General features: G+C 42.6%; 1 protein-coding gene and 1 pseudogene across 1 annotated transcript; both read right to left on the bottom strand.

Annotated features, from left to right (window-relative positions):
* Positions 1-631: 631 nt before the first annotated feature.
* Positions 632-13614, bottom strand: LOC106583257 (aminopeptidase B-like; annotated as a pseudogene).
* LOC106583255 (innate immunity activator protein-like) lies at positions 11313-27885 on the bottom strand. The gene is given in 12 exon segments (XM_045705311.1): positions 11313-11405; positions 13342-13560; positions 13562-13759; positions 13761-14070; positions 14309-14464; positions 15513-15795; positions 15907-15960; positions 16089-16302; positions 16586-16708; positions 19107-19240; positions 20976-21097; positions 27736-27885. Coding segments are annotated over 11 exon segments (1839 nt in total). The 5' UTR covers positions 21031-21097; positions 27736-27885.

Below are 27885 nucleotides of genomic sequence, written 5' to 3' on the forward strand. Positions count from 1 at the left end.
CAGTGTATTTTCACATAGCTGAGGTACAACAACTAGCCTGATTACAGTTGATGCGTTCACTTAACTCATTAGTAGAGTCCACAAGTGACTTGTTCACAGAGTTGGTTAAGTTTGGATAGTCCTTTGGTGTCTACAGAGTTAGGTAAATCTGCCTCTAATTGCCTTGCACCCTAATTGCCTTGCACCCTGTTTGGAATAATCGCCAAAAGACATTTGGATTGGATGCTTTGAAGGCCCTAGGTCAATTCAGACAGCTGACAGAGGATTTTTTAAATGAAGAATGTCTTGGTTTTAATTGACTGTGTTTTGTATCTTAACATTGTCTATATTTGTTTTTTTCGATACTTGCCTGTTGTATGTGCTTGTTTTTGTATCGTGCAGGGCTCATTTGTAAAAGAGAGTTAAGTCTCAATACGACTTCCTTGTTTTAGGTCTTTGAAGCTGGTGTACAGTAAAAAAAAACAAGATAATGTTGGCATCTCAACCTGACCTGGTACAGTACATTTAAGGAACAGAGGCCATCTAAAAGTACTGGGGCAGACCACTACTGCTACTCCTTCTCTATAATATCTCAAGGCCAGGGTCAGCTAGACTACACTCTGGATCTCATGTTCAGCTCCTATGACGGCACTCAGGCGATGATCTTCTTGACGTAGTTGCGGACATTGACATGGAGCTGATGTGAGGTGGCACTGAAGATCTGTGGCCAGAGACCTGGTCTCCTCCGATCCATTCCACAGTGCACGGTACACAGGCAGAGTGTACATCTGTTTCCCCTGGGAGCAAGATACAATGAAACAATCTATTTATTCATATATTATTGCTAAGATAGTACTATTTACATGGTGTGTAAAGACACTAATCTAACTTTAAACTGACACTATAAAAACACATCTTATATCATAAATATATACATTATATTTACCCTAATAAGACATTCAACTGGCCTACAGCACTTGCTTGACAAATACTGTAATTGATGGTTGAAGACCAAATGCATTTGTTTTTCGAACCTGGCAGCTGAGGAAGCTGCGCACATGTTGATATCCTGGCTGGTGCTGATTCTTGGCAATGATCTGGGCCCAGCGCAGTGGTAGCTCAGCGTTGTTTGACTTCACGATGTGAGGGTACTGCTCCTCCTGTTTCTCTATATTACCTTATCAAAGTGAAGGTACATGATTGGAGTGACTAATTTCAAAAGTACTTTAAGCACATCCAGACTTACAGGTGCAAGGTACAAAACGTAAAGTAATGAAATAAAGAATAGATAGATATCCTCACACTGATGAATTGGGGTGAATCACATACTGGTAAATCACATGTACAGTACCAGTCAAAAGTTTGGACACACCAACTCATTCAAGGGTTTTTCTTTATTTTAACTATTTTCTACATTGTATAATAATAGTGAAGACATCAAAACTATGAAATAACATATGGCATCATGTTGTAACCAAAAAAAAAAAAAAAGTGTTCAACTAATCAAAATATATTTGAGATTCTTCAAAGTAGCCACCCTTTGCCTTGACAGCTTTGCACACCTTGGCATTCTCTCAGCCAGCTTCATGAGGTAGTCACCTGGAATGCATTTCAATTAACAGGTGTGCCTTGTTAAAGGTCCATTTGTGGAATTTATTTCCTTCTTAATGTGTTTGAGCCAATCAGTTATGTTGTGACAAGGTAGGGGCGGTATACAGAAGATAGCCCTATTTGGTAAAAGACCAAGTCCATATTATGGAAATAACAGCTCAAATAAGCAAAGAGAAATGACAGTCCATCATTACTTTAAGACATGAAGGTCAGTCAATGCGGAAAATGTCAAGAACTTTGAACGTTCTTTAAGTGCAGTCGCAAAAACCATCAAGCGCTATGATAAACTGGCTCTCATGAGGACAGCCACAGGAAAGGAAGACCCAGAGTTACCTCTGCTGCAGAGGATAAGTTCATTAGCGTTTACCAGCCTCAGAAATTGCAGCCCAAACAAATGCTTCAGTGTTCAAGTAACAGATACATCTCAACATCAACTGTTCAGAGGAGACTGCGTAAATCAGGCCTTCATGGTCGAATTGCTGCAAAGAAACCACTACTAAAGGACACCAATAAGAAGAAGAGACTTGCTTGGGCTAAAAAATACAATCAATGGACATTAGACCAGTGGAAATCTGTCCTTTGGTCTGATGAGTCCAAATTTGAGATTTTTGGTTCCAACCGCCGTGTCTTTGTGAGATGCAGAGTAGGTGAATGGATGATCTCTGCATGTGTGGTTCCCACCATGAAGCATGGAGGAGGTGTGATGGTGCTTTATTTAGAATTCAAGTCACACTTACCCAGCATGGCTACCACAGCATTCTGCAGCGATAAGCCGTCCCATCTGGTTTGCGCTTAGTGAGACTATTATTTGTTTTTCCAACAGGACAATGACCCAACACACATCCAGGCTGTTTTAAGAATGGCGCCGAAGGAGATGGCAGCCGTTTTACGATCCTATAACCAATTGTGCATGTTTTTTCGCGTTATTTGTAAGTTATGTTGTACATAATGTTTCTGTCACCGTGTCTTATGACCGAAAAGAGCTTCTAGATATCAGGACGGCGATTACTTACCCCATACTGGAGGAATACTTTTTCCATCAACAAGTCAGACAGGAAGGATTTACTTCAGACGCCAGAGAAGGCCCTCATCCCCATCATTTGCCGGAGAACGAGACGGAGGTATTGTGGATGAAGATCCGGGTGCCTTGTTAGGATCCGTCGCCGAGAGTGTAATCTACCTTTACCATCGGTCCTATTAGCCAACATACAATCAATCAATAATAAAATAGACAAAATACGATCACGTATATATCTTACCAACAGGACATTAAAAACTGTAATATCTTATGTTTCCCCGAGTCCTGGCTGAACGACAACATAACATATAGCTAGCGGGTTTTAAGCTTTTTCAAGCATTTTTTTTTTTTGAAAACTGGCCTCTGGTAAGACAAGGGGTGGCAGTCTATGTATATTTGTAAACAACAGCTGGTGCATGAAATCTAAGGAAGTCTCAAGGTATTGCTCACCTGACGTAGAGTATCGCATGATAAGCTGTGGACCACACTATTTGCCAAGAGAGTTTTAATCTGTATTTTTCGTAGCTGTCTACATACCGCCACAAACCGATGCTGGCACTAAGACCACACTCAATGAGCTTTATACGGCCATAAGCAAACAGGAAAATGCTCATCCAGAGGCGGCGCTCCTAGTGGCCAGCGACTTAATGCAGGGAAACTCAAATCCGTTTTACCTCATCAAATCCGTTTTACCCGCGAGCTGTCCAGTGACACAAGCTTACCAGATGAGCTGAATTACTTCTATGCTCGCGTCGAGGCAAGTAACACTGAAGCATGCATTAGAGCATCAGCTATTCCGGATAACTGTGGGATTACGCTCTCCATAGCCGATGTGAGTAAGACCTTTTAAAACAGGTCAACATTCACAAGGCTGAAGGGCCAGACGGATTACCAGGACGTGTACTCCGAGCATACACTGACCAACTGGCATTTTCAACCTGTCCCTGACTGAGTCTGTAATACCAACATGTTTCAAGCAGACCACCATAGTCCCTGTGCCCATGAACACTAAGGTAACCTGCCTAAATGACATCCGACCCGTAGCACTCACATCTGTAGCAATGAAGTGCTTTGAAAGGCTGGTCGTGGCTCACATCAACACCATTATCCCAGAAAACCCTAGACCCACTACAATTTGCATACCGCCCTAACAGATCCACAGATGACGCAATCTCTATTGCACTCAACACTGCCCTTTCCCATCTGGACAAAAGGAACACCTATGTGAGAATGCTATTCATTAACTACATCTCAGTGTTCAACACCATAGTGCCCTCAAAGGTCATCCCTAAGCGAAGGACCCTGGGACTAAACACCTCCCTCTGCAACAGCTATTCCGGATAACTGTGGGATCACGCTCTCCATAGCCGATGTGAGTAAGACCTTTTAAACAGGTCAACATTCACAAGGCTTCCTGACAGGCCACCCCCAGGTGGTAAGGGTAGGTAACAACACATCCGCCAAGCTGATCCTCAACACGGGGTGCGTGTTCAGTCACCTCCTGTACTCCCTGTTCACTCATGACTGCATGGCCAGGCACGACTCCAACACCATCATCAAGTTTGCCGATGACACAACAGTAGTACACCTGATCACCGACAACGAGGAGACAGCCTATAGGGAGGAGGTCAGAGACCTGGCCGTGTGGTGCCAGGACAACAACCTCTCCCTCAACATGATCAAGACAAAGGAGATGATTGTGGACTACAGGAAAAGGAGGACCGAGCATGCCCCCATTCTCATCGACGGGGCTGTAGTGGAGCAGGGTGAGAGCTTCAAGTTCCTTGATGTCCACATCACCAACAAACTATCATGGTCCAAACACACCGAAACAGTTGTGAAGAGGGCATGACAAAGCCTATTCCCCCTCAGGAGGCTGAAAAGACTTGGCATGGGTCCTCAGATCCTCAAAAAGTTCTACAGTTGCACCATCGAGAGCATCCTGACTGGTTGCATCACTGCCTAGGATGGCAACTGCTCGGCCTCCAACCGCAAGGCACTACAGAGGGTAGTGCATACGGCCCAGTACATCACTGGGGCCAAGCTTCCCGCCATCCAGGACCTCTATACCAGGCGGTGTCAGAGGAAGGCCCCAAAAATTGTCTAAGACCCCAGCCACCCTAGTCATAGACTATTCTCTTTGCTACCACACGGCAAGCGGTACCAGAGCGCCAAGTCCCCCAAAGCCATAAGACTCCTGAACAGCTAATCAAAGGGCTACCCAGACCCCTCTTTTACGCTGCTGCTACTCTCCGTTTATTATCTATGCATGGTCACTTTAACTCTACGTTCATGTACATATTACCGACAACGTTTTTCTTCTTAACTTCTTAAAGCTTTGTTGTTTAAGGGCTTGTAAGTAAGAATTTCACTGTAAGGTCTACACCTGTTGTATTCGGCGCATGTGACAAATACAATTTTAATTGATTTTGTAAGGCCTATTTGACCAAGAAAGAGAGGGATGGAGTGCTGCATCAGATGACCTGGCGTCCACAATCACCCAACCTCAACCCAATTGAGATGTTTTGGGATGAGTTGGACCGCAGAGTGAAGGAAAAGCAGGCAACAAGTGCTCAGTATATGTGGGAACTCCTTCAAGACTGATGGAAAAGCATTGCTCATGAAGCTGGTTGAGAGAATGCCAAGAGTGTGCAAAGCTGTAATCAAGGCAAAGGGTAGCTATTTTGAAGAATCTAAAATAGAAAATATATTTTGATTTGTTTAACTATTTTTTGGTTACTACCTTATTCCATATGTGTTATTTCATAGTTTTGATGTCTTCACTATTATTTTACAATGTAGAAAATAGCAAAAATAAAGAAAAACCCTTGAATGAGTAGGTTTGTCCAAACTTTTGACTGGTACTGTATATCCAGTACAATGATAGTGCTAGGGGTATCAGCGCAGAAGTGTTATTACCATCGTGTCTTACCTCTAGGAAGTGGGGACTTCTCTATGATCTTCTCCAGGAAGTAGATGGCCTGGTAAGTCTTCCAAGCCTGGATGTTGGTCTTCATGATGCTGGCCATATCCAAGCCCTCGACAGCCCACAGCTCTGACAGCTGCTCGGCAGGCTTCATCAGGCTCTGGCCAGCCGACAAGTCAGGGAGATAGAGAGGCCAACCAGGCACATTGAGACAGCTATCAAACTCCAGACCTAGCAAAGGAACCACTGGGAGAGTGAGAGGTCAGATTGTGTCTTTAAGCATGCATGAGAGTGAGCTTGTAACAGGAGTCTAAAGTCAACTACACTGCCCTTTACCTCAATCTTGTGCACTCCTTTCTTCTTCAGTTCAGGGAAATACTCCAGGGCATCTTCTGCCATAACACTGCAGAACTTGAACTTGTCAATGTAGGCCTGTGAGAAAAAACACCAACATGTCAGGCTGCTACCCTCATACCCTCTCTGCAAAATAGCCTACTACATGCAAGAAGCCTTCATTTCTGTCAAGTCGGACAGTCGAGAGAGGGATGGTGCTTATGTATTAACCTTTTAAAAAAAATTATCAAGCAGACACTCCGTGTATTTACTGATGAGTAGCACAGTAATATATACAAAATGAGAAGTAACAGCAACCTTGAGGAAGGCATCGAAACAACACTGGTCTCCAACCAGGTGGGCCAGGTAGGAGACGAAACAGAAGCACTTCTCATAGGGCTGGTCATTGTAGGTGTCATCAGGGTCAACACCTGAGGGAGGGGAGAAAATACAGATGACATTTGTTGCTTTAACTTAAGCAGTCATGATCGAGTGTATCAGTTCTATTGGGTCTGCAGCTTAAGGCAAAATCTCAGTCAGTTGAACTACTAATTAAATTGGACTTGGCCTTAGCAGTAAAGGGTAAATGTAAGCCAAGTCTGACCTGGTTTGATCTTCACACGCAGTTTGTTGAGTGGGTGGTCCTCTCCGGTGTTGTCCATCTCGCGCACAATGACATCAGCAAGCGAGCAGTCTCAGGCCAGGATGCAGGTTGTGACGAAGGTGAGGCAGGGGTTCTCCATGCTCCCGAGGGGGAACGACGGCGTGTTCTCCCTTACTGGCACTCATAACTGCCGTGAAGTCATCAGGAACCTGTGAGAGGCAGACAGGGCAGTCTTGTGCCAAGATCAATTAATCATCAATCAAATGTATTTATAAAGCCCTTTTTACATCCGCAGATGTCACAAAGTGCTTATACAGAAACACAGCCTAAAACCCCAATGAGTAAGCAATGCAGATGTAGAAACAACATGACTGATGATGGTATAATCCATTACTAATACAGACATGGAGTAGTAGTAGTGGTGGACTAGACCTATTATTCAGAGTACTGTACTCTTGGACCACAACACATCATGCAGAGTATGAGGTTTAATAACACCACAAAATTGAGTCAACAGGATGATAGACAGAAAATGAAAAAAGCTTGTTTACTCTGCAAAAAGAAAAATAAGATTTACATACAGCAGCACACAATGTTTTTCTGTGGTCATCTTCCCCTGGACATTTGGCTCAGTCAGAGTCCAGTCCAAGGGCTCACCTTCACGGAGGCTGAGTAGGTGCTCTTGACGGCCAGCGTGTCGAAGCAGGGGAAGAAGGAGCGATTGAGCACGGCCTGGCCCTGGGAGAAGATGTAGGGCTTGGCTTTCTCAGCAGTCTGCTCTGGTTCTAGCCAGCACACCTAGTGGGTCAGGGGGAGCAGAGAGACTAGGGCTTGAGTTGGATGGTAGGGGCTCACGTTATCTTCACAGCAGCCAAGTAGGGGCGCTCAGTCAAGAGCTCTTTCTACTCGCCAGTCTGAGCAGGCTCCAGCCATGACATCTACAGATGTACGCTGGGTTTAATAAGGGTGGTGCAGTGGTTTAGGGAGAACCACTGTTTATTCATGAATAGGCTCTAATGTGTTGCACAGATGTAAAAAATACTTGCAAGATATGAAGTGAAACTAAAATTATGTAATGCTGCTGGCTATAAATATAATGGATAGACAACATAGTTGATCTAATTTGAAAGGAAAAAGGTTTTCAATCATTTTTAATGTACGGGTTATAGCAGGGGTGTTCAACATTTTCTTCCCCAGGGACCCCCTGCTAGGCAAACCGGCGGCCCAGGGACCCCCTGCTAGGCAAACTGGTAGCCCAGGGACCCCCTGCTAGGCAAACCGGCGGCCCAGGGACCCCAATCAAACGTTACCATTTTAAAAAAAATATTCACATCTTATCAGCTGAATGATAATGGCAAGGAGAAGCAATCAACATCCCAATGAATACATTTGGAGATGGTCAAAATAATGAAAACTTTCCCACATTATAATTGGAAGAGGAAGTGTAAACTAACACAACTTATTAGCTTCCAAAGGTATCTCCAAAAACATTTTCACTAAGGGCAGCTGTTTAAACCAAGGTTAGCTATGTGTTGGCAAAAATGAATGTCCAAGTCAAGAACGCTTAAAGCAGCCAGCGGCACTTGATGGACTGGTAGCCTTTTGTGGGTATTTTTCAAAGCCAATGTCAGATATTCCACTCAGTATAATTTGATCAATATTAGGACTTGAGAAATAAAGTTGAAATAATATATTCTCCTCTTTTCTATTGCATGTATGTAATTAAACATTTAGTTATTCTGTTGTTGCTAGTGATATTCATAACATTGAAAATAATCATACTTTAGGTGCCTTTTGGTAAACTCCAAGCGGGCTGTCATGTGCCTTTTACTGAGGAGTGGCCTGATTAGTGGAGTGCAGCAGAGATGATTGTTCTTCTGGAAGTTTCTCCCATCTCCACAGAGGAACTCTAGAGCTCTGTCAGAGTGAACATGGGTATCTTGGTCACCCCTGACCAAGACCCTTCTCCCCCGATTGCTCAGTTTGGCCGTGCGGCCAGCTCTAGGAAGAGCCTTGGTGGTTCCAAACTCTAGGAAGAGTCTTGATGGAGGCCACTGTGTTTTTGGGGACCTTCAATGCTGCAGAAATGTTTACCTACCCTTCCCCAGATCTATGCCTCGACACAATCCTTTCTCTGAGCTCTACGGACAATTCCTTCAACCTCATGGCTTGGTTTTTGCTCTGACATGCACTGTCAACTGTGGGACCTTATATAGACAGGTGTGTGCCTTTCCAAATCATGTCCAATCAACTGAATTTACCACAAGTGGACTCCTATCAAGTTGTAGAAACATCTCAAGGATGATCAATGGAAACAGGATGCACCTGAGCTTAATTTCGAGTTTCATAGCAAAAGGTCTGAATTTGTATGTATATAAGGTATCTGTTTTTATTTTTTAATAGATTTGCAAATACAATTGAGATCTGTTTTTGCTTTGTCATTATGGGGTATTGTGTGTAGATTGCTGAGGATTATTATTATTTTTTTAAATCAATTGTAGAATAAGGCTGTAAAGTACCAACATTTGGAAAAAGTCAAGGGGTCTGAATACTTTCCGAAGGCAGTGTATATAATTTTTTTTTTTGGGGTAACAATAAGTATAATTGCGGACCCCCTGCAGTACCGCAGGGCCGCGTACCCCTAGCTGAATGCCAGGGATTGTAGGTTCTAATCACTGAGCTATAAGAAGGTTCTAATAGAGTTCCACAGTATGAATCACAATACCCATAAAACCTAGCGGTCAAACAAGGAAATGATTCCAATCGTTTTTCCACCATTAATTTTTCCCATAGGGAATTCAGAAACACTGGGCTGTGTTTCGTGTAGGCTTACCATGGCATGATGTTTTGATAACCGTGTAAATCTCTCTATATTTATCAATATATTTACCTGTATTTACCCCCCCCTTGTCCGAGAGAGATTTACATGGTTATCAAAACATCACGCCAGGGTAAACCAACATAAAACACAGCCCTTATTTTAAGTCTTTAGAAAATTCCCTGTGAACAATGAAAGGTGGAAAAACGATTGGAACCTTTTCCCTGTTTGATCGCTAGGTTTTATGGGTATTATGACACCTCCATTGTGGGACTCTATAGAAATCATTTCTGAGGAACCAATCATCTCTAATAACAGGTCTACTGCCGTGGTTGATAGGTAGATTGGTTCGAATTAGGACGGGTGAATGACATTATCCTACCCCTGGTCCATCGAATGCAACATACTTGACCACTAATCGAAACTCCTCCTGAATTTTACATGGTGATGGGAATTTTACAACGAGGGTGGCGCCAAAAGTGATGAAGTTGCGCGGTAGAAATTATACTTTAACCAAATCATCTTCGCTTCGGCTGTAGAACACCTCTTGCATTGAAAGAGGGGTGAATGTCCAACAATAGCTCGCTTTGAGAATTTTGGATGCATTTCAGCTTTAGCGTTTCAGTTCCTCTCAAAGTTCTCGGTTAGATCCAAGTGGAAGTGATTTATCTTGAATTGACGAAAGCTCGAAGACGTGGTCACGTCCTCTGCTAGATCGGAGTGCAGCTTGAGAGATTTTTCCATATTGAATGAATGGGTAAATGTGATTCTTCCTCAAACTATTAGCTGTCGCCGCGTCTGTAACTTCCGATGTAGTGAAGAAAAAAAACTTGCAGCTGTAAAAACGCTTGTTTTGGATTTGGATTTAGTATGGATTTACTGCTCAAAAGCGCCCCTAAAAGTCAGTTTTAATAACAAATTCTTAAAAGCCGCTGCACAACTCGGGAACCCCTAAATGAGGTCCAATCATGAGTTGGCAACAAATAACATTGATACATTTCAGAAGACATTCAGAGATACGAACTTTATTTATTGAAACAAATATTTTAATTTATTACATTTAGTTTTACAGGGACTGTGCACATTAATCAACATTACTGTAAAAGTGCCAGTTTTAGCCATCCAGCTAAATTACAATCTTATGTAAACAGAAAAAGGCCAGAACCTGATAACAGATCAGTACAACTATTAATATCATTCATAGGATACGTGGAACAATATGAGATAATTACATATAGGATCGCTGTGTTTTGTGGTATGTATTGTTCAATGTGACATCCATAGTAAAATAGTACAACTTTGAATGATCATTTATCCATGTACAGAAAGTGTATTCATATGCATAATAAAATGGTTTATCAATGGCGTAATTAACGTCCACAACCAGGTGGCAAAAGGTAAGAAATAAAGGCATCAGTTGAACTCGGTTGCCATTCAAGTAGCTTTTTGCTCTAAATGTTTGCCAGGTAAATAGTAAATTGATAAAGGATAGTGCATCTGAAATTGCTGAATGGCCGATTGATGACAAAAATAATACTGGTACTTATTCTGATCCTATGAAACAAAAGACTGGTCCACATTCCTGTTGGAATTGAATTCCCAACTCTGAAGAAAATTACATTCATAACAGAATGACACTGACAGGATTAACAGTATAAATCTTTATTTATTAACTTCTACAGAGAAACATTTTCTTTTAGAAAAACAGTTTAGAAACATTTTTCATCGTACTAAACAGATCCGTACAAAAAAAAAGCTAACTATGAATTAATGTTCAAAACAGTAGCTCTTTCACAGTAAAGAGGAGGCACAATTTTAGCATTGTGGTCTGTTACTTCCTGCCTTCAGTTGATCATTTGTTGTTGCCCGGGTAACATGTTGAGGTCAATGGTATAAACCCTCATCTCATATCTGCACCAGGTCCATTGGTGTAATAAATTCATTAATAAATAGGGCTTTGTGGGCTGGGGGCAGAGGTCAGTGTTCCAGAGAGGGTGTGGCACTTGGGGCCCTCTCCCTAGTCCTACACCTGACTGATGAGCTCTGACTCGTCACCCACAAACCACTGCACCGGGGTCCCATCCGCTGCCCTCCGGAGGACCTGTCTCTGGGGAGCCTGCAGGCAGAATAACAAAAACAGGGAACATTTATTTCAACATCTGGTTTGTCAAGTCTACCAAGTCAGTACTAACAGAGTTATACTTTTAAATATCACTAGCAATAACATTATTGGAAGGTCACAGTATGGAAAGAAGGCAACAAAGTAGATCCGTGCGATACAAGCTCAATGATATTTCTGCTTGTGGTTCCCTGCAACCCTTAAGGGCCAGGAGTGACAGCAGAGACTGTGCCCTCAGCAGCAATATTACTCAGTTCTCACAACACAAGGAAGTTGGAGACACAAATGTGATGTTAAAGGAAGTACAGTACATAGCACTGTGCGGTATAACTTCACCATTTAGAGCTCCATAATGAGAAGGTCATAAACGTTCAAACCAAATCAAAACCTAATTTGAGTTCAGCCATTATGTTTTTAGCAGCTGATCCACAACAAGGGTGTGGTGTTTTTCTCTACAGTGAACCACACTGTGACTCAGCGTGACATTGCGTGGTTTACTTTCTGTGATCAGAACCTCCCCTCAAATATAGAATGGTCACCACTACTACTGAGAAATATTCAACCCAAAAGCTACTGAGAAATATTAGATCCCCTACTGTACTACAGCTGCCCATGCGTTTTGAACCCCATGCGATATAAATCGTCGCTGAAGAGTAAAGACAGTAAAACGATACAGGAATGTGGCACCTGGGTTTTACACTTACGCAAGACCTTTCCCATGCCTTGCCCTCTGGAGAGATCAACAAAACTCAGGATACCAATTGCCTCTCATATTATAACCATTTCAATGTCTCAAGATCACATTGACTCACCACTTGCCTCCATAGATTTTCTTAAACTGTATCAGCTCAAAAGATGACAAATAATTGTAGTTAATATAAGTGGCAGTTCTTTATCAGGCATTTTGAGGTTAATTTTAGATTGATAAAGTATGTAACGAAATAGGCTTCGTCCTGAAGCGAAACTCAGGGTCATTCGCAGCGTTTTATGACGCACAGTGTGCGAGTTATCTGAGGCTGACAAAACAGCAGTAAGGAGGCCATGGGGCGGGACTGGAAAACCGTGTCTGTCCCAAATGGCTCTTTATTCCCTATATAGTGCACTATTTTTACCCGGGCCCATAGGGCTCTGGCCAAAAGTAGTGCACTATATAGGGAATAGGGTGCCATTTGTGATGTACACAAAGTGTATCATAGTTTCTCTCTCAATGCAATTCAGCGAGCGTGAATATTGCCCTTGGACAATGGGACCAGAAAAAAACAATATTGTGTGAACAGTGGTTCCTGAACAATTCAAAAGAACCATTGGAAGTCATAAAACGTGCTGAGACAAGTATCATTGAACAGTTGCGTTTTGTCATAGTGTGCTTACTAGTTCACGGAGGTAATACTTGTTTGTGTGTCAGGTGTGATTGCCAAACTCACACAGTTCAGTAGAACACAAAGTAAGTTGGCTTGTAAAGACTGTATTAACATACGGCACAAACATTTTAAAGAATTCTGTTGATTCCATGGAACTTGCAAAAAGGCCTGGACACAGCACCTCAGTATCATCTTAACTGATTAGAAATGCCCTTCTCTTGTTAAAGCCTGCTGGCTTTAACAGGGTGTCCTGACTCTCTGTTGTCACTAAAGAGCCCATGGCACTTATCAAAGATTAGGGACCCTGGTGTCCTGGCTAAATTCCCAATCTAACCATCAGCCTCTAATTGGCTCATTCTTCCCTGTAACTATTCCCCAGGTTGTTGCTGTAAATGAGAATATGTTCTCTGTCAACTTATGTGGTAAAATAAGGATAAATAAAGATTGTTATACTTCAGTGATATTCATTATTAGGGTGGTGCTGACAGTAATTCCGCAAAGGCAATAACTTAAGATTGGGCGCAACTACATTGTAATCATGTAGTGAGTGAAGTGGTGTCGTGGCTGTTTACCTGTTCAGGGTACTTGTGGTGGTGGGAGAGAGGTGACTCGCGGCCAGGTACGTTCCTCACCCTGATCGCAGTCTGTCGGTCCAGGGAGTGAGGTCTGAACTGGTTGCGCTGGTGCCATGACTTGAGCTCCTCGTTTACCACCTGCCGGGGGAAGCCTCTGGAGGGGTGGTGGGGGTACTCTCTGAGCGAGGGGGCGCGGGACAGTCTGACGTGGGGGGGGCAGGGACATGAGAGCCCGCTGGGGGTGCACAGGGGCCTCCTCATACCAGTGCTCATATCGGCTGGAGTGACAGGGGGATGGAGGGCCGTGATACAGCCTGGCCATGTCCATCTCTGAAGGGTAGACCATCCCGTGGTCATAGTAACCCCTGTGGAAGCTGGGGGTGGACTGGTGCTGGTGAGTTTGGTAGAAGCCAGGGCCTGGGGGGGTAGGCCATTGGTCCACGATTGTCGTTGGGGCTGGACTGGTACCTATAGGTGGGCTGACACTGCCATGGCAGGTCACAGGGCATCTCACGACACAGCGAACTAGTGTAGGATGGGGCAGAGTGTTCAGAGTTACTGTCCTCAGTCTCAGAGCTGGAGTGGTAAATGGGGTTTCTGTAGCCTCCCCTCTGGACGGGGGACTCGCATGGAGACGTTACCACGTAATCCATCAGTAGCCTCCTGGGAACACGGGTACGACCCCGGTCCTTATCCAGGTTCAACGGAGGCTCACTGTTGGGAAGCCTGTAAAATATCACATAGAAGCATTACAAACTAGGCCAAAACCGTACAAAATGAAAATCATTTGTAAGATAAAGTGAGACAGTTTCAAGATTTAAGCAGTGTGGGGACAGTGTGTGGTGGTGCTGTGTGACTGTGATATGTGGTTGTCTTACCTACCTTATTTGAATGAACTGACTAAATTGCTCTATAAGAGGGTCTGCTAAAATACCAAAATGTAAATATAAAAAAATGTGCTGACCTGAGAGAAATCTGACGGCGAAGGTGCATCTCTGGGGTGGAGGGGGCGCTGTTTGACTGGATTGGGCACAGTCTGAGATGGGAGAACTGCAGAGGCAGAGCAGTGTCTTCATAACAGGCTTCCACTGGAGGCAACACAGGGGTCACGGCTGGACTACTGCAGAAAGGTAACATGGACAGGAAGGAGAGATAAGTGGGTTAATGACTAAACCCTGAAGATGTTATCATTCAGATGGAAAACAGGCCATGAAGGGGCCAAATGAGTGCATGTGCTTTCCATGCTTAAACCTGTTCCATGTGCCCTTATCTCAGTCTATTTGCGCTGCCACTCAAAGACAAGTTGTGACTGAATCAGAATGTTCCCCGAAATAACAAGGTAAGCCTTAATGCCAACTTAATCAAAACCACTTCAAAAGGAACTCATTTTTTAAATATCAAATGGAGTTTAAGTTGCAGAGAAGTGCTGCCAAAGCATATTTTGTAGACACTGAGGATACAAAACATTAACAACACTAACTTAGACTGACCAGGTGAAAGCTATGATCCCTTATTGATGTCACTTGTTAAATCCACTTCAACCAGTGTAGTTGAAGGGGAGGAGACAGGTTAGAGAAAGATTTTTAAGCCTCGAGACAATTGAGACATGGATTGTGTATGTGCACCATTCAGAGGGTGAATGGACAAGACAAAAGATTTAAGTGCCTTTGAATGGGGTACGGTAGTAGCTGCCAGGTGCACCGGTTTGTCAAAAACTGCAACGCTGCTGGGTTTTTCACGTTTCATGTGTATGAAGAATGGTCCACCATCCAAAGGACATCCAGCCAACTCGACAACTATGGGAAGCATTGACGTCAACATGGGCCAGCATCCCTGTGGAACGCTTTCGAAACATTGTAGAGTCCCTGCCCCGAAGAAAAGTGTGTGGGGGGATTGGGGGTGCAACTCAATATTAGGAAGGTGTTCCTAATGTTTGGTATACTCTGTATTTGAGTTCAACTATGAAGCTTAGAGCACTACAAATTCATTAATTCAAAAAGTCAAGGCAATCTTACATTAGGCTACATAATGGCTTGTATATAAGAGAGGTTTCACCAACCCGTGTGGCTTCCATTATGGCTATTCTTGGGCTTTCCTGTACAATAAATTAAAGGGTAGTGTTAATATAAAATTACAGGAGGCACGCTGGGTTCTCCCTTGGCCTTTACCTTGACTTGCTGCTATACAAGTGTGAATTGTTCTTGGTCTTCTGGTAAGGCTGGTCCAGACTAGACTCAGTCCAAGGGGAGTGCTCGATGGGAGGGGGCTCCAATTCCAGGTTGGTGTTGAAGCTGGACTGTAACTCCTCCAGAGTTGGAGTAGTATGGGTTGGCTGGTGGAGGGTAGGCCCAGGGAGGTGTGAGGGGCCTGGGGGGGGCTGGGGAGGGTCTGCTGGTCCTCCTGGGTGAGGGGCCTCCACAGATGGTTGAGATGACTGACTGATCAGCTCTTCTGGAGAAAAACATAAATAATGAAGTTAAGACAGTACTCTGGTGCTATTGTCAGAGCATGTCTATCTATACAACTTTCACAAGAGTCATTTTTGCTTAGTAACTCTCTAACCTTCATCGAGCAGCGCCGAATTGGACAGAGAGCTATCATCAGAAGTGCCCTGATCTGGAAACAAAAGCAAAGCAAACAACCGTATTTTTCCACGGGAATGGCACTGGAATTACATTCCTCTCAGATCAGAGAGGAGAGATGTTAATGTTGTTTTATTAGTCGGCCAGTAGATCGTCACTCACCTCTCCGTGTGCTGATGCAGCCTGGCCGTGGTGAAGACAGCTGAAATGCTGTCTCCTGCAGTTGTTTGACTTTCTTCTCCTCACGCTTGCACTGCTGTAACCGGCTTCTCTTCACCGCCTTGCTGAGGTGTTCCTCATGGCACAGTCTTCGGGCCGCTTTGTATATCTGCAGCTGAAGAGATAACTCAGCTTCCACAGAGTTCAGCTCTGAGTCCTACAAGAAGCAACAAAAAGACGTTGGGCAGAAGTGAATGGCTGAAAATCAAATATCTCTTCCTGGCTCTTACAATGACAGAAGCCTGACTGATGATGATTGGTGTCAAGGAAGGTAGGCCGATGGGTTGAATTGAGAAATGTAATTTTTCCCTAAGGGGAACCACAGGAGTGGCCTTCAGTATTAAGTACACCTGTGTGTGGGGCTTTTACAACCACTGTTAAAGGGAGAGTCAGTGTAAATGACAATAGTGTCCATGTCCAACCCCTGTCAGGCTCTTTACCGCTGTTCCCTGTGGGATGCTCTGCTCGTCTAGTTTGAAGGCCGCTCCGATGCGTTGGCGAATTTGAGGCGGCTTCTCCCCAGGCAACACTGGGTAATCTGCAGACAGCCGACCAGTTAGCTCCTATATGACATGGAAAGAAGGCACTAGATTTAAGTAAAATGTGTTGAATCATATTATTTTAATGCAACACAACAAATCATGTGCTGTATGTTAATATACAGTGTACTCCAATGGTATTGGGACAGTGACACGTTTTGTTGTTTTGGCTCTGGATTCCAGCATTGAGGCATTGTAGCATTTTAAATCCAGTGAGGTTAAAGTGCAGACTGTCAGCTTTAAATTTGAGGGTATTGTCATCCATATCAGGTAAACTGTTTAGAAATTACAGCACTTTTTGTACCTTGTCCCCCCATTTTAGGGACCAAAAGTATTGGGACAAATTCACTGATGTTTATTAAAGTAGTCAAAAGTTTAGAATTTGGTCACATATTCCTAGCACAAAATAATTATGTCAAGCTTGTGAGTCTACAAACTTGTTGGATGCCATTTGCTGTTTGTTTTGGTTGTGTTTCAGATTATTTTGTGCCCAAAATAAATTAAATGGTAAATAATGTATTGGGTCATTTTGCAGTCACTTTTATTGTAAATAACAATGTTTCTAAAGACATCTATATTCATGTGGATGCTACCATGATTACGGATCGTCCTGAATGAATCATGAATAATGATGAGTGAGAAAGTTAGACGCACAAATATCATAACCCCCCAAAAATGCTAACCTCCCTGTTATTGTAATGATGAGAGGTCTTGGGAGTATGATATTAGAGCGCATGTAACTTTCTCACTCATCATTATTCACAATTGATTTAGGACTATCTGTAATCATGGTAGCATCCACATTAATGTAGACGTGTTTAGAAATATATTCTATTCTTATTTACAATAAATGTGACTCCAAAATGACAATACACTCAAATTATAGCTGACAGTCTGCACTTTAACCGCATAGTCCTTGTTCTGGAGTACAGAGCCAAAACCAGAAAAATGGTCACTATCCCAATACTTTGAGCCCACTCAGTTGGAAAAGAAGGTAATGTGAGGTAATGTGTCCCCATTCCTTTCAAATCAACCAGGTTGATGAACCCTCATTGAGTTCATTTTGAAATATTGTACAAAAATCTTTGCTTCCCAAATGACACTTGAGATCGTTCTCAAGTGTCAGTTAGGCAATGCTGCCTTTCCATAGAATCCTACTCTTTCACAACACATTCTCAGGGCCTCACCTGCCCAGTGAATGCAACCAAACTGGCCTGCCCTCTAGCTAAACCTACACTCAACCTGAGCGTGCGAGAGTGCATATTATTTATTTCATTTGGGAACAGACATGACACACCCCCTGTGTTTGTTTTGAGTTAATCTACATAAAAGGTGTATATCCCCCCACAGACAATAGTGCTGTTCATGATCTCAGTCGCTGTCGTGTTCCTCAGAGCAGGAAGAGGAGTTATGAGAGCCTTCTAGGCAGCACACCTCGACAGGACAAGTCCCGACAGGAGAGCCACGCCCAATTGTCAACAGAAAAGAATGATCAGACCTGGGTGGCGTCTCAAACGGCACCCTATTACCTACATAGGTCTCTGGTCAAAGGTAGTGCACTATATAGGGAATTGGGTGTCATTTGGTACACCCACTCAATGTATCCCTCAACAGCAGCTGAACAGGGGACTGGCTCCCCCATAGCTCGTAACGATGACGGATGGCACAGTGACATTCTTAGGGCTGAATTCGTTTCTGAGACAGATATGGGAGAGATAATCTAGTGTGGTATAATAGGGACACTTAAGGTCCATTGGCTGCCTCTCACTTGAAGTCCCAACAAATCAGCCTGACTGAAAGGGAACAGTTGTGTTCTCATTGGTCAAGAGCACCAAACCAAAGAATGTTTTCAGCTCAGACTAGGCAGCCTTTATTGGCTAAGTAGTTTGATTGCCAGGCAATTATTGATTAACATCTCGAAAGAATAAAAAAAACACACACACTGTTCTAGCTGGCACTTTAGTTTATAAAGCTTAAGTTTCAGCCTCTCTGCCCTTGTCAGATCTTGATTAACGTCACTCCTCCATCTATTCTACTATGAAACGAACCACCCCGTCTAAATAATGTGTAACTGTTGACATTTTTTATTGAACCTTTATTTAACTAGGCAAGTCAGTTAAGAACAAATTCTTATTTACAATGACGGCCTACCAGGGAACAGTGAGTTAACTGCCTTGTTCAGGGGCAGAACGACACATGTTTACCTTGTCAGCTCAGGGATTCGATCTAGCAACCTTTCGGTTACTGGCCCAACACTCTAACCACTAACCACTCTAACACCTGCTGCCCCATCACAGTCATAGTATTACTTATGGGGAAATTCACACTGATATTATGGGGAAATTCACACTGATATTATGGGGAAAATGATCTGAACCCTGATGGAGTGGAGAGTGTATGTGCTATATCCAGGGGTACTCACAGCCTCTCGGATGCAGAGTTTCTTCAGCTCCAGTAGGCAGAGCTCTAGCCGGTCCTCCAGTGACTGATGCTTGAGCTTGACGGCCCGGGTATGAGTGATCACGTCCTTCATAATTGTGAAAGGACTATCAGGGCCTTGGACACACAGTGACAAAGAGGCTACTGTAAGATCTCAGGGTTGAAAACAGCAAGGCTATAGATAGCTGGACACAATATTTTGGCACATTTACAATTGGTAATGCTTGCTTGTCAATTTCATATGGTTGCAGCTGTGTCACACAGATAACCCAACTGGTTGGAGAGAATAAACTGTGTCCAAATCGAGAAAAGGTGGCAATACAAATGCAAACAAAAATGTTGCTCCAATCCTGACTTGTTTCTGCCCACTCGTGAGCAGCAACGATGAAGATAATGAGCCAAGATGACACCTACAGTAGACAAGACAAGGTTCTTTTGAGAGATAATGAGTGTCTGTACTTGTACTGTTGGGCAATTCCATGGTAACAGATTGACACTGAACCTCAGATTTTTCACTTTAAAATGTACGTCAAACAAAAACCAATGATTGGAAAGTTAAAACTATACAACTCTATGCAGAATGACAAAAATTCCCACTGAAAATTGTAAGTAAATGCATTTTGTTACATTTTCTGTGGAAACTTAAAAGTATTCTTTGTGCATAGAATTTTATGGTTTGTTTAATTTTGCAATCACTGGTTTTTGTTTGACATACATTTTAATAGTCTCACTCTGCTACCATGAAAATGCCCTGTTTTATTGATTTATACTGAAACTGTCATGAAAGTGTGATAGGATCAACCTGTGAGTGAAACCAAGGCGATAAACAATATGTTGTTGCTCTACTGCTGGAATAGTTAGGCGTCTCTCTGCCACTGCCGGTGACTACTGACAACTGGAATAGTTAGGCGTCTCTCTGCCACTGCCGGTGACTACTGACAACTGGAATAGTTAGGCGTCTCTCTGCCACTGCCGGTGACTACTGGAATAGTTAGGCGTCTCTCTGCCACTGCCGGTGACTACTGACAACTGGAATAGTTAGGCGTCTCTCTGCCACTGCCGGTGACTACTGACAACTGGAATAGTTAGGCGTCTCTCTGCCACTCCCGGTGACTACTGACAACTGGAATAGTTAGGCATCTCTCCAGCACTGCCGGTGACTACTGACAACTGGTTGCATCCCAAATGGCACCCTATTCCCTACATAGGGCTGTGGTCAAAAGTAGTGCACTAAGGGTAACCCTAAAGTAGTGCACTATATAGTGAGTAGAATGCCATTTGGGACACAACCCTGAGTTAATTTACAGGGCTACTAATGACTCCAGGCCAGTTGCATTGTGTGTCACATACTTTCAGAGATTATCAACTCAATCCCTGCAGGTACTGACAGACAGCAGAGAAAGCCGCCGGAGGTGTGACTGGGAAACAAAGAGGTCACACAGTAACTGCACCGGAACGGCAACCATCCAGGAGAAAATAAACAGTAGAAAACATGCCAACAATAAAATGTATTCTGTCTGTATGTATAGTCTCCCATTGTGGGAAGCAGACAGTGTGTGACTAAATGACATGTGGTGAAGAAAGTGACCAGCAATAGCTCAGCTACTGGTTTATAGAAAATATTAGTAGTGGCCACTGCATTTTCTTAGAAATGGAGAACAAAATAATAAATAACAGGATTATAAACCACTTTTGAATAGTGTGGCTTGCTTCGTTATAACTGGAACACAAATAGGTTTCTAGGCCACAACCCATGACATATCAAGTTTGAAAGAATGTTGACTAATGTCTCACTACAGGCATCCCATTATAGTGAATAACTGTTAGTGTCATTTGGTAGCTTGATGCTTACCAGAGTGGAGAATGATGCCACTGTCTGTGTCACTGATAACTTCTTTGCCCTCCATGTATGTGGGTCAGGTGGTATTCATAGGTGGGGGGGGGGAGAAGGGGAAAGTCCACTTTCACAATGCCCTGCAGAAATACACATTTATGTTCATCTTCTTCAACGATACAATATACTTTATTGTCCATCTGCATGAAAATTCATTTTAAAGTCAGCATGCAAATAGAACACTTCTATACGGTCTCATTACACTAGAGAGTGATTCCATTTAATACAGTGGGGGGAAAAAGTATTTGATCCCCTGCTGATTTTGTACATTTGTCCACTTACCAAATGATCAGTCTATAATTTTAATAGTTGGTTTATTTGAACAGTGAGAGACAGAATAACAACAACAAAAATCCAGAAAAACGCATGTCAAAAATGTTATAAAATGATTTGCATTTTAATGAGGGAAATAAGTATTTGACCCCTCTGCAAAACATGACTTAGTACTTGGTGGCAAAACCCTAGTTGGCAATCACAGAGGTCAGACGTTTCTTGTAGTTGGCCACCAGGTTTGCACACATCTCAGGAGGGATTTCGTCCCACTCCTCTTTGCAGATCTTCTCCAAGTCAGTAAGGTTTCGAGGCTGACGTTTGACAACTCGAACCTTCAGCTCCCTCCACAGATTTTCTATAGGATTAAGGTCTGGCGACTGGCTAGGCCACTCCAGGACCTTAATGTGCTTCTTCTTGAGCCACTCCATTGTTGCCTTGGCCGTGTGTTTTGGGTCATTGTCATGCTGGAATACACATCCACGACCCATTTTCAATGCCCTGGCTGAGGGAAGGGGGTTCTCACCCAAGATTTGACGGTACATAGCCCCGTCCATCGTCCCTTTGATGCGGTGAAGTTGTCCTGTCCCCTTAGCAGAAAAACACCCCCAAAGCATAATGTTTCCACCTCCATGTTTGACGGTGGAGATGGTGTTCTTGGGGTCATAGGCAGCATCCCTCCTCCTCCAAACACGGCGAGTTGAGTTGATGTCAAAGAGCTCCATTTTGGTCTCATCTGACCACAACACTTTCACCAGTTGTCCTCTGAGTCATTCAGATGTTCATTGGCAAACTTCAGACGGGCATGTATATGTATTCTTGAGCAGGGGGACCTTGCGGGCGCTGCAGGATTTCAGTCCTTCACGGCGTAGTGTGTAACCAATTGTTTTCTTGGTGACATTGGTCCCAGCTGCCTTGAGATCATTGACAAGATCCTTCCGTGTAGTTCTGGGCTGATTCCTCATCGTTCTCATGATCATTGCAACTCCATGAGGTGAGATCTTGCATGGAGCCCCAGGCCGAAGGATATTGACAGTTCTTTTGTGTTTCTTCCATTTGTGAATAATCGCACCAAATGTTGTCACCTTCTCACCAAGCTGCTTGGCGATGGTCTTGTAGCCCATTCCAGCCTTGTGTAGGTCTACAATCTTGTCCCTGACATCCTTGGAGAGCTCTTTGGTCTTGGCCATGGTGGAGAGTTTGGAATCTGATTGATTGATTGCTTCTGTGGACAGGTGTCTTTTATACAGGTAACAAACTGAGATTAGGAGCACTCCCTTTAAGAGTGTGCTCCTAATCTCAGCTCATTACCTGTATAAAAGACACCTGGGAGCCAGAGATCTTTCTGATTGAGAGGGGGTCAAATACTTATTTCCCTTATTAAAATGCAAATCAATTTATAACATTTCTGACATGCGTTTTTCTGGATATTTTTGTTATTATTCTGTCTCTCACTGTTCAAATAAACCTACCATTAAAATTATAGACTGATCCTTTCTTTGTCAGTGGGCAAACGTACAAAATCAGCAGGGGATCAAATACTTTTTTCCCCCACTGTAGTACTAAATTGTTGCTTTTCAGCACAATTAGAATATCTAATTTTAGACATAGTTAATGGGATCCATCCACCATTGAGAGATTAGACTTCTAACAAACCACTTAACCCTTCAACCATGAAAGTCACAGGGGTCAAACTAAATTCCCAGAGACTTTGCTCAGGAAACAATGGTGCTTAAAAGGGCCACTCCTCCCATTACTTTGAGCCATTCCCTCCTGTTACGTCCTGTCAGCACAGCCTCACCAGGGTTCAAACCAGAGTGGATTCCCACTGTGACCATCTAACTCACATGTTCAGTCCTGAATGGCACCCTATTGCCTATATAGTGCACTACTTTTGACCAGGACCCATAGGGCTCTAGTAGTGCACTATATAAGGAGTAGGGGGCCATTTGGGACACTAACCCACACTGTTCTTCATCAGGTGAATGTTTTGCCTGCAGCTAATGGGCTGGCTACTTTAGGGAGAGGTTGAGGAATGCCTGAACACAGGAGAGGAGAGGCCAGTCCAACAACAATTACAACAATTACATTTTACATTTACATTTTAGTCATTTAGCAGACGCTCTTATCCATTTCATACATTTTATTTTTTTGTACAATTAGTCTTATTATTTTATAGGCCTATCTTAAAGACTACCAACAAAATACAGACTTAAAGAGTCTGGAATAATATCTCAATGTCCTCCAGAAATATGAATTATCACATTCAGTACAATTCAAATTAATTAACTGATTCTATTTGACTGTGCCAATTTAATCTTGCTCCTACTCCAAATTGTCTGTTGTGTTCTCAAAGAAATATTGGAACCTACATGCACATGTGGAACTTCTGCAGTGAGAAGACTTTTTGGTCACAGGTTGCCAGGTCTGTGCCAAGCATAGTAGGTGTTGCTATTCCCTGTCTCCCCAGTCATTTTCTGTTTCGATTTTTTTAAATAGTTGAACAATGATGCTTCACTAAGTCTTACAGTACCCAGGAATGAGTATCGTTGTCCGGACTGACTGCGGCAAAAAGAACGCTGGTGACCAGATGGAAGCCTCCACATAAGCTCAGCATTACTCAATAGCTACAAAACTTCCTTGACATCCTTTCACTAGAGCTCTCCATGGCTTGTGTGAACAGCGCCAAGGAAAGGACATTAGATACATTCAGTAGAGCAGTCGAAAAAGGTCAAAAGCTTATTATGAGTTAATGTAATCATGTTTAAATTCATCAACTGTATTTTGAATATCTGTATTGAATATTGATGTATGCAGGCTGACTTTATTCAAGTATCCCTTGTTCCTGCAAACAACTGTAGAAACATTAGTTATCCATTATGTTTTGTTTAAAGCATTGATAGTGCCTTCAGAAAGTATTCACACCCCTTGACTTTTTCCACATTCTGTTGTTACAGCCTGAATTTATAATTGATTAAATTGAGATTGTGTCACTGGCCTACACACAATACCCCATAATGTCAAAGTGGAATTATGTTTTTAGACATTTTACAAATGAATAAAAAATGAAAAGCTGAAATGTCTTCAGTCAACAAGTATTCAACCCCTTTGTTATGGCAAGTCTAAATAAGTTCAGGAGTAAAAATGTGCTTATTAAGGTACATGGGCATTTTCCAATGCCTCACAAAGGGCACCTATTTGTAGATGTGTCAAAATAAAAAAAGCAGACATTGAATATCCATTTCAGTATGGTGAAATTATTAGTTACACTTTGGATGGTGTATCAATACACCCAGTCACTACAAAGATACAGGCATCCTTCCTAACTCAGTTGCCAGAGTGGAAGGAGGCCAATGGTGACTTTAAAACAGCCTACAGAGTTTAATGACCTTTGATAGACGAAATGTCACGTCTTCCGAAGTCGGCTCCCCTCCTTGTTCGGGCGGCGTTCGACGTCACCGGCTTTCTAGCCATCACCGATCCAGTTTTCATATATCCATTTGTCTTGTCTTGTTTCCATACACACCTGATTTTCATTTCCCCAATCAAGCTACTTGTATTTAACCCTCTGTTTCCCATCATGTTTTGTGTGTAATTGTTTCATGTTATGTGGTGTTAGTTTACGCGCTTTACTTTTATGTTCCGTTTTTTGAGCGTGTTTGATTTATGTCGTGCTCTCGTTTTTTTGGAACTATAATAAAGTGCGCCTGTTCATTATACTCTGCTCTCATGCACCTGACTTCGCCTCCAATACACCTTATGACAAGAAAACTGATAATGGATCAACAACATTGTAGTTACTCCACAATACTAATCTAAATGACAGAGTGAAAAGGAGGAAGCTTGTACAGGATAAAAATATAACAAAACATGCATCCTGCCTGCCTGCAATAAGACACTAAAAGTAAAACTGCAAAAAAAAAAAAAAAAAGTGGGAGACTAGTCAGGATCGAGGCAAAGATGCAAAGTACAGAGAGATCCTTGATGAAAACCTGCTCCAGAGCGCTCAGGACCTCAGACTGGGGCAAAGGTTCACCTTACAACGGGACAATGATCCTAAGCACACAACCAAGACAATGCAAGAGTGGCTTTTGATAAGTCTCTGAATGTCCTTGAGTGGACCAGCCAGAGCCCGGACTGGAGAGACCTGAAAATAGCTGTGCAGTGACACTCTCCATCCAACATGACAGAGCTTGAGAGGATCTGCAGAGAAGAATGGGAGAAACTCCCCAAATACAGGTGTGCCAAGCTTGTAACACCCAAGAAGATGCAAGGCTGTAATCGCTGCCAAAGATGTTCAAACAAAGTACTGAGTAAAGGGGCTGAATACTTACGTAAATGTGATATCAATTTTGTATTTTTTATACATTCACAAAACCTTCCTAAAAACTTGTTTTTGCTTTGTCATTATGGGTATATTGTGTGTAGATTGATGAGAAAAAAACAATTGAATCCATTTTAGATTAAGGCTGTAACCTAACAAAATGTGAAAAAAGTCAAGGGGTCTGAATACTTTCCGAATGCACTGTATGCAAGGAAATGAGGCTTGATTGTTGTTCAGTGACCGAATATCCCAAACTATCCAACTTGCAGTGGCAAATATAAAGAAAGTTATTAATTGCACTACAAATAAAGACGAAAATGGAACATTCTCTGGTATTGTCTTACCGGTAATCTATGTCCTGGAAAAGGTTGATCAAAGTGATACACTTGAGAGTGTCAATAGAGATAGCTCTAAATTCAGTCAAATTTTAATCAATCAACTTCACAGACAGACAGCCTAAAACCCCAATGAGCAAGCAATGCAGAGGCAGTGGCTGGGAAAAACTCCCAAGAAGGCAGGAACCTAGGAAGAAACCTAGAGGAACCAGGCTCCAAGGGGTGGCCTGTCCTCTACTGGCTGTACTGGTAGAGATTCAGGAGTACATGTGGCCATTTAGGCCAGATTCAGTCTGTCCACTGAATTTCTCCAACCAAATGTTAACTTGATTGACCATGTCCTTGAAGCCGAGTCAGCCGATTTGGTTCCCTCAGATAGAGGCCAGTTGGTGGAATGATATGATCCTGGTGACATTACCTTGATCCATACACTATTGCTGCGTTCAAGACAACTGGGAAGTCCAGCTTTTACTGGGAAAAATCGTTTTGCATGGTCATCCAACTTGGAATTCTAAGTCGAGAACTCGTCCTCTTTCTAGAGCGCCGACATCCCGACCTGAATATCACTGACGTCATGATTTTACCTCTTTTTTTCAGAGTTTGAATGCAATGTTCAAAATAACTGGGAACTAATGAAAAATATGAGGTCAAATCACGAGGTCAGTGATCTTCAGGTCAGAGCTCTAGAAAGAGGCCCGAGTTCCCGAGTTGGAATTGCCCAGTTGTTTTGAACGCACTGAAGTTGTTGATTTCCGAGTTCCCAGGCGTTTGAACGTGGCACCAGTCGTATTGACTAGTATGACACATACTTCTTGCTATACAGTCTAGGGAGCTTCCTGTGATTGTCTAGCCGTTTGTGAAACTTCCACGTCATTAAGACTGCAATCTCAGTTCAGGCAATGATTGACAGAGAGAAAAAAAGCAGGGCTTTAATTGGCTGATGCAACTGTGTGCTGAAGGCTTATTGACAACAATGCGTTTATTGTCCCGAAACTGCTTGAATCCAAATGCAATACACTTTCAGCGCATGAGGCATGACCGAAAAGATTATAATGGAATTACATTTAAATCTCATATCTATAGTATGCAAGGCACGTTAGGTTTTGTGGAAACGCTAGCACGATAATTATAATTAGGGAATTCTTAATATACAGCATGGAATAAACTTTGTTATAATAAAACTCATGACGCGTGGGTACAAGAGGCATCATTTATTACCCGAGACTGAATGGGCTGTTCATGAGTAAAAGACTAGAACCTCCGTAATATTAATAAAGCCAATTGATAAAGTATACAAGACAAAAGACAAAACATTAACGAAATACTGACGTAGACTTTAATCAGGAAACGATTGATTCCGCGCATATCAAGTGTCCATCATCTCCCCAGGTCGCTTGTATGAAGCATAAAGACTGTATAACAATTGAGCCAATAGTCCCCCGTCACTTTCAAGAAACTGTTTAATCTAACATGTCTACACGACTTCCCACACACTTCCAATAGCCATGGTTACGGAGTCAACTAAAACGAAGATGTTAAGTTTTCATTAAAAGGGCATTACACACCAAATGTTCTCTTTTCAATCCCAACGAGGTTCTCCAAGTAAAGGATAGAGGACAGGGAATTCCATCAGAATGAGTGAAAATCAACCCAGTTTTTTTTAAATCATGAAACGTAACCTAAGTATTTCGACTGTATAAAAATAGTTAAACTATCTGTTCATTTCAATGTAACACCCCGGAAAGCATTTTGCGTAAAGTTAAAGCGCATTAAAAGGGAATGCACTTACATTTTCATCAACCTGGTTCAAAAGTCGACTCTTGAAAACTGCCTTACTAATATTATTCTCGTATTCCCCACTTGAATAGAAGTGATTGAAAGGCGAACTGCCTTGATTTTAAGTAAGGTAGAAGAAGGACGACTCACACTCAAAAGGGGA

The sequence above is a fragment of the Salmo salar genome, chromosome ssa22 (assembly GCF_905237065.1).
Source record: "Salmo salar chromosome ssa22, Ssal_v3.1, whole genome shotgun sequence".
NCBI classification, from domain to species: Eukaryota; Metazoa; Chordata; class Actinopteri; order Salmoniformes; family Salmonidae; genus Salmo; species Salmo salar.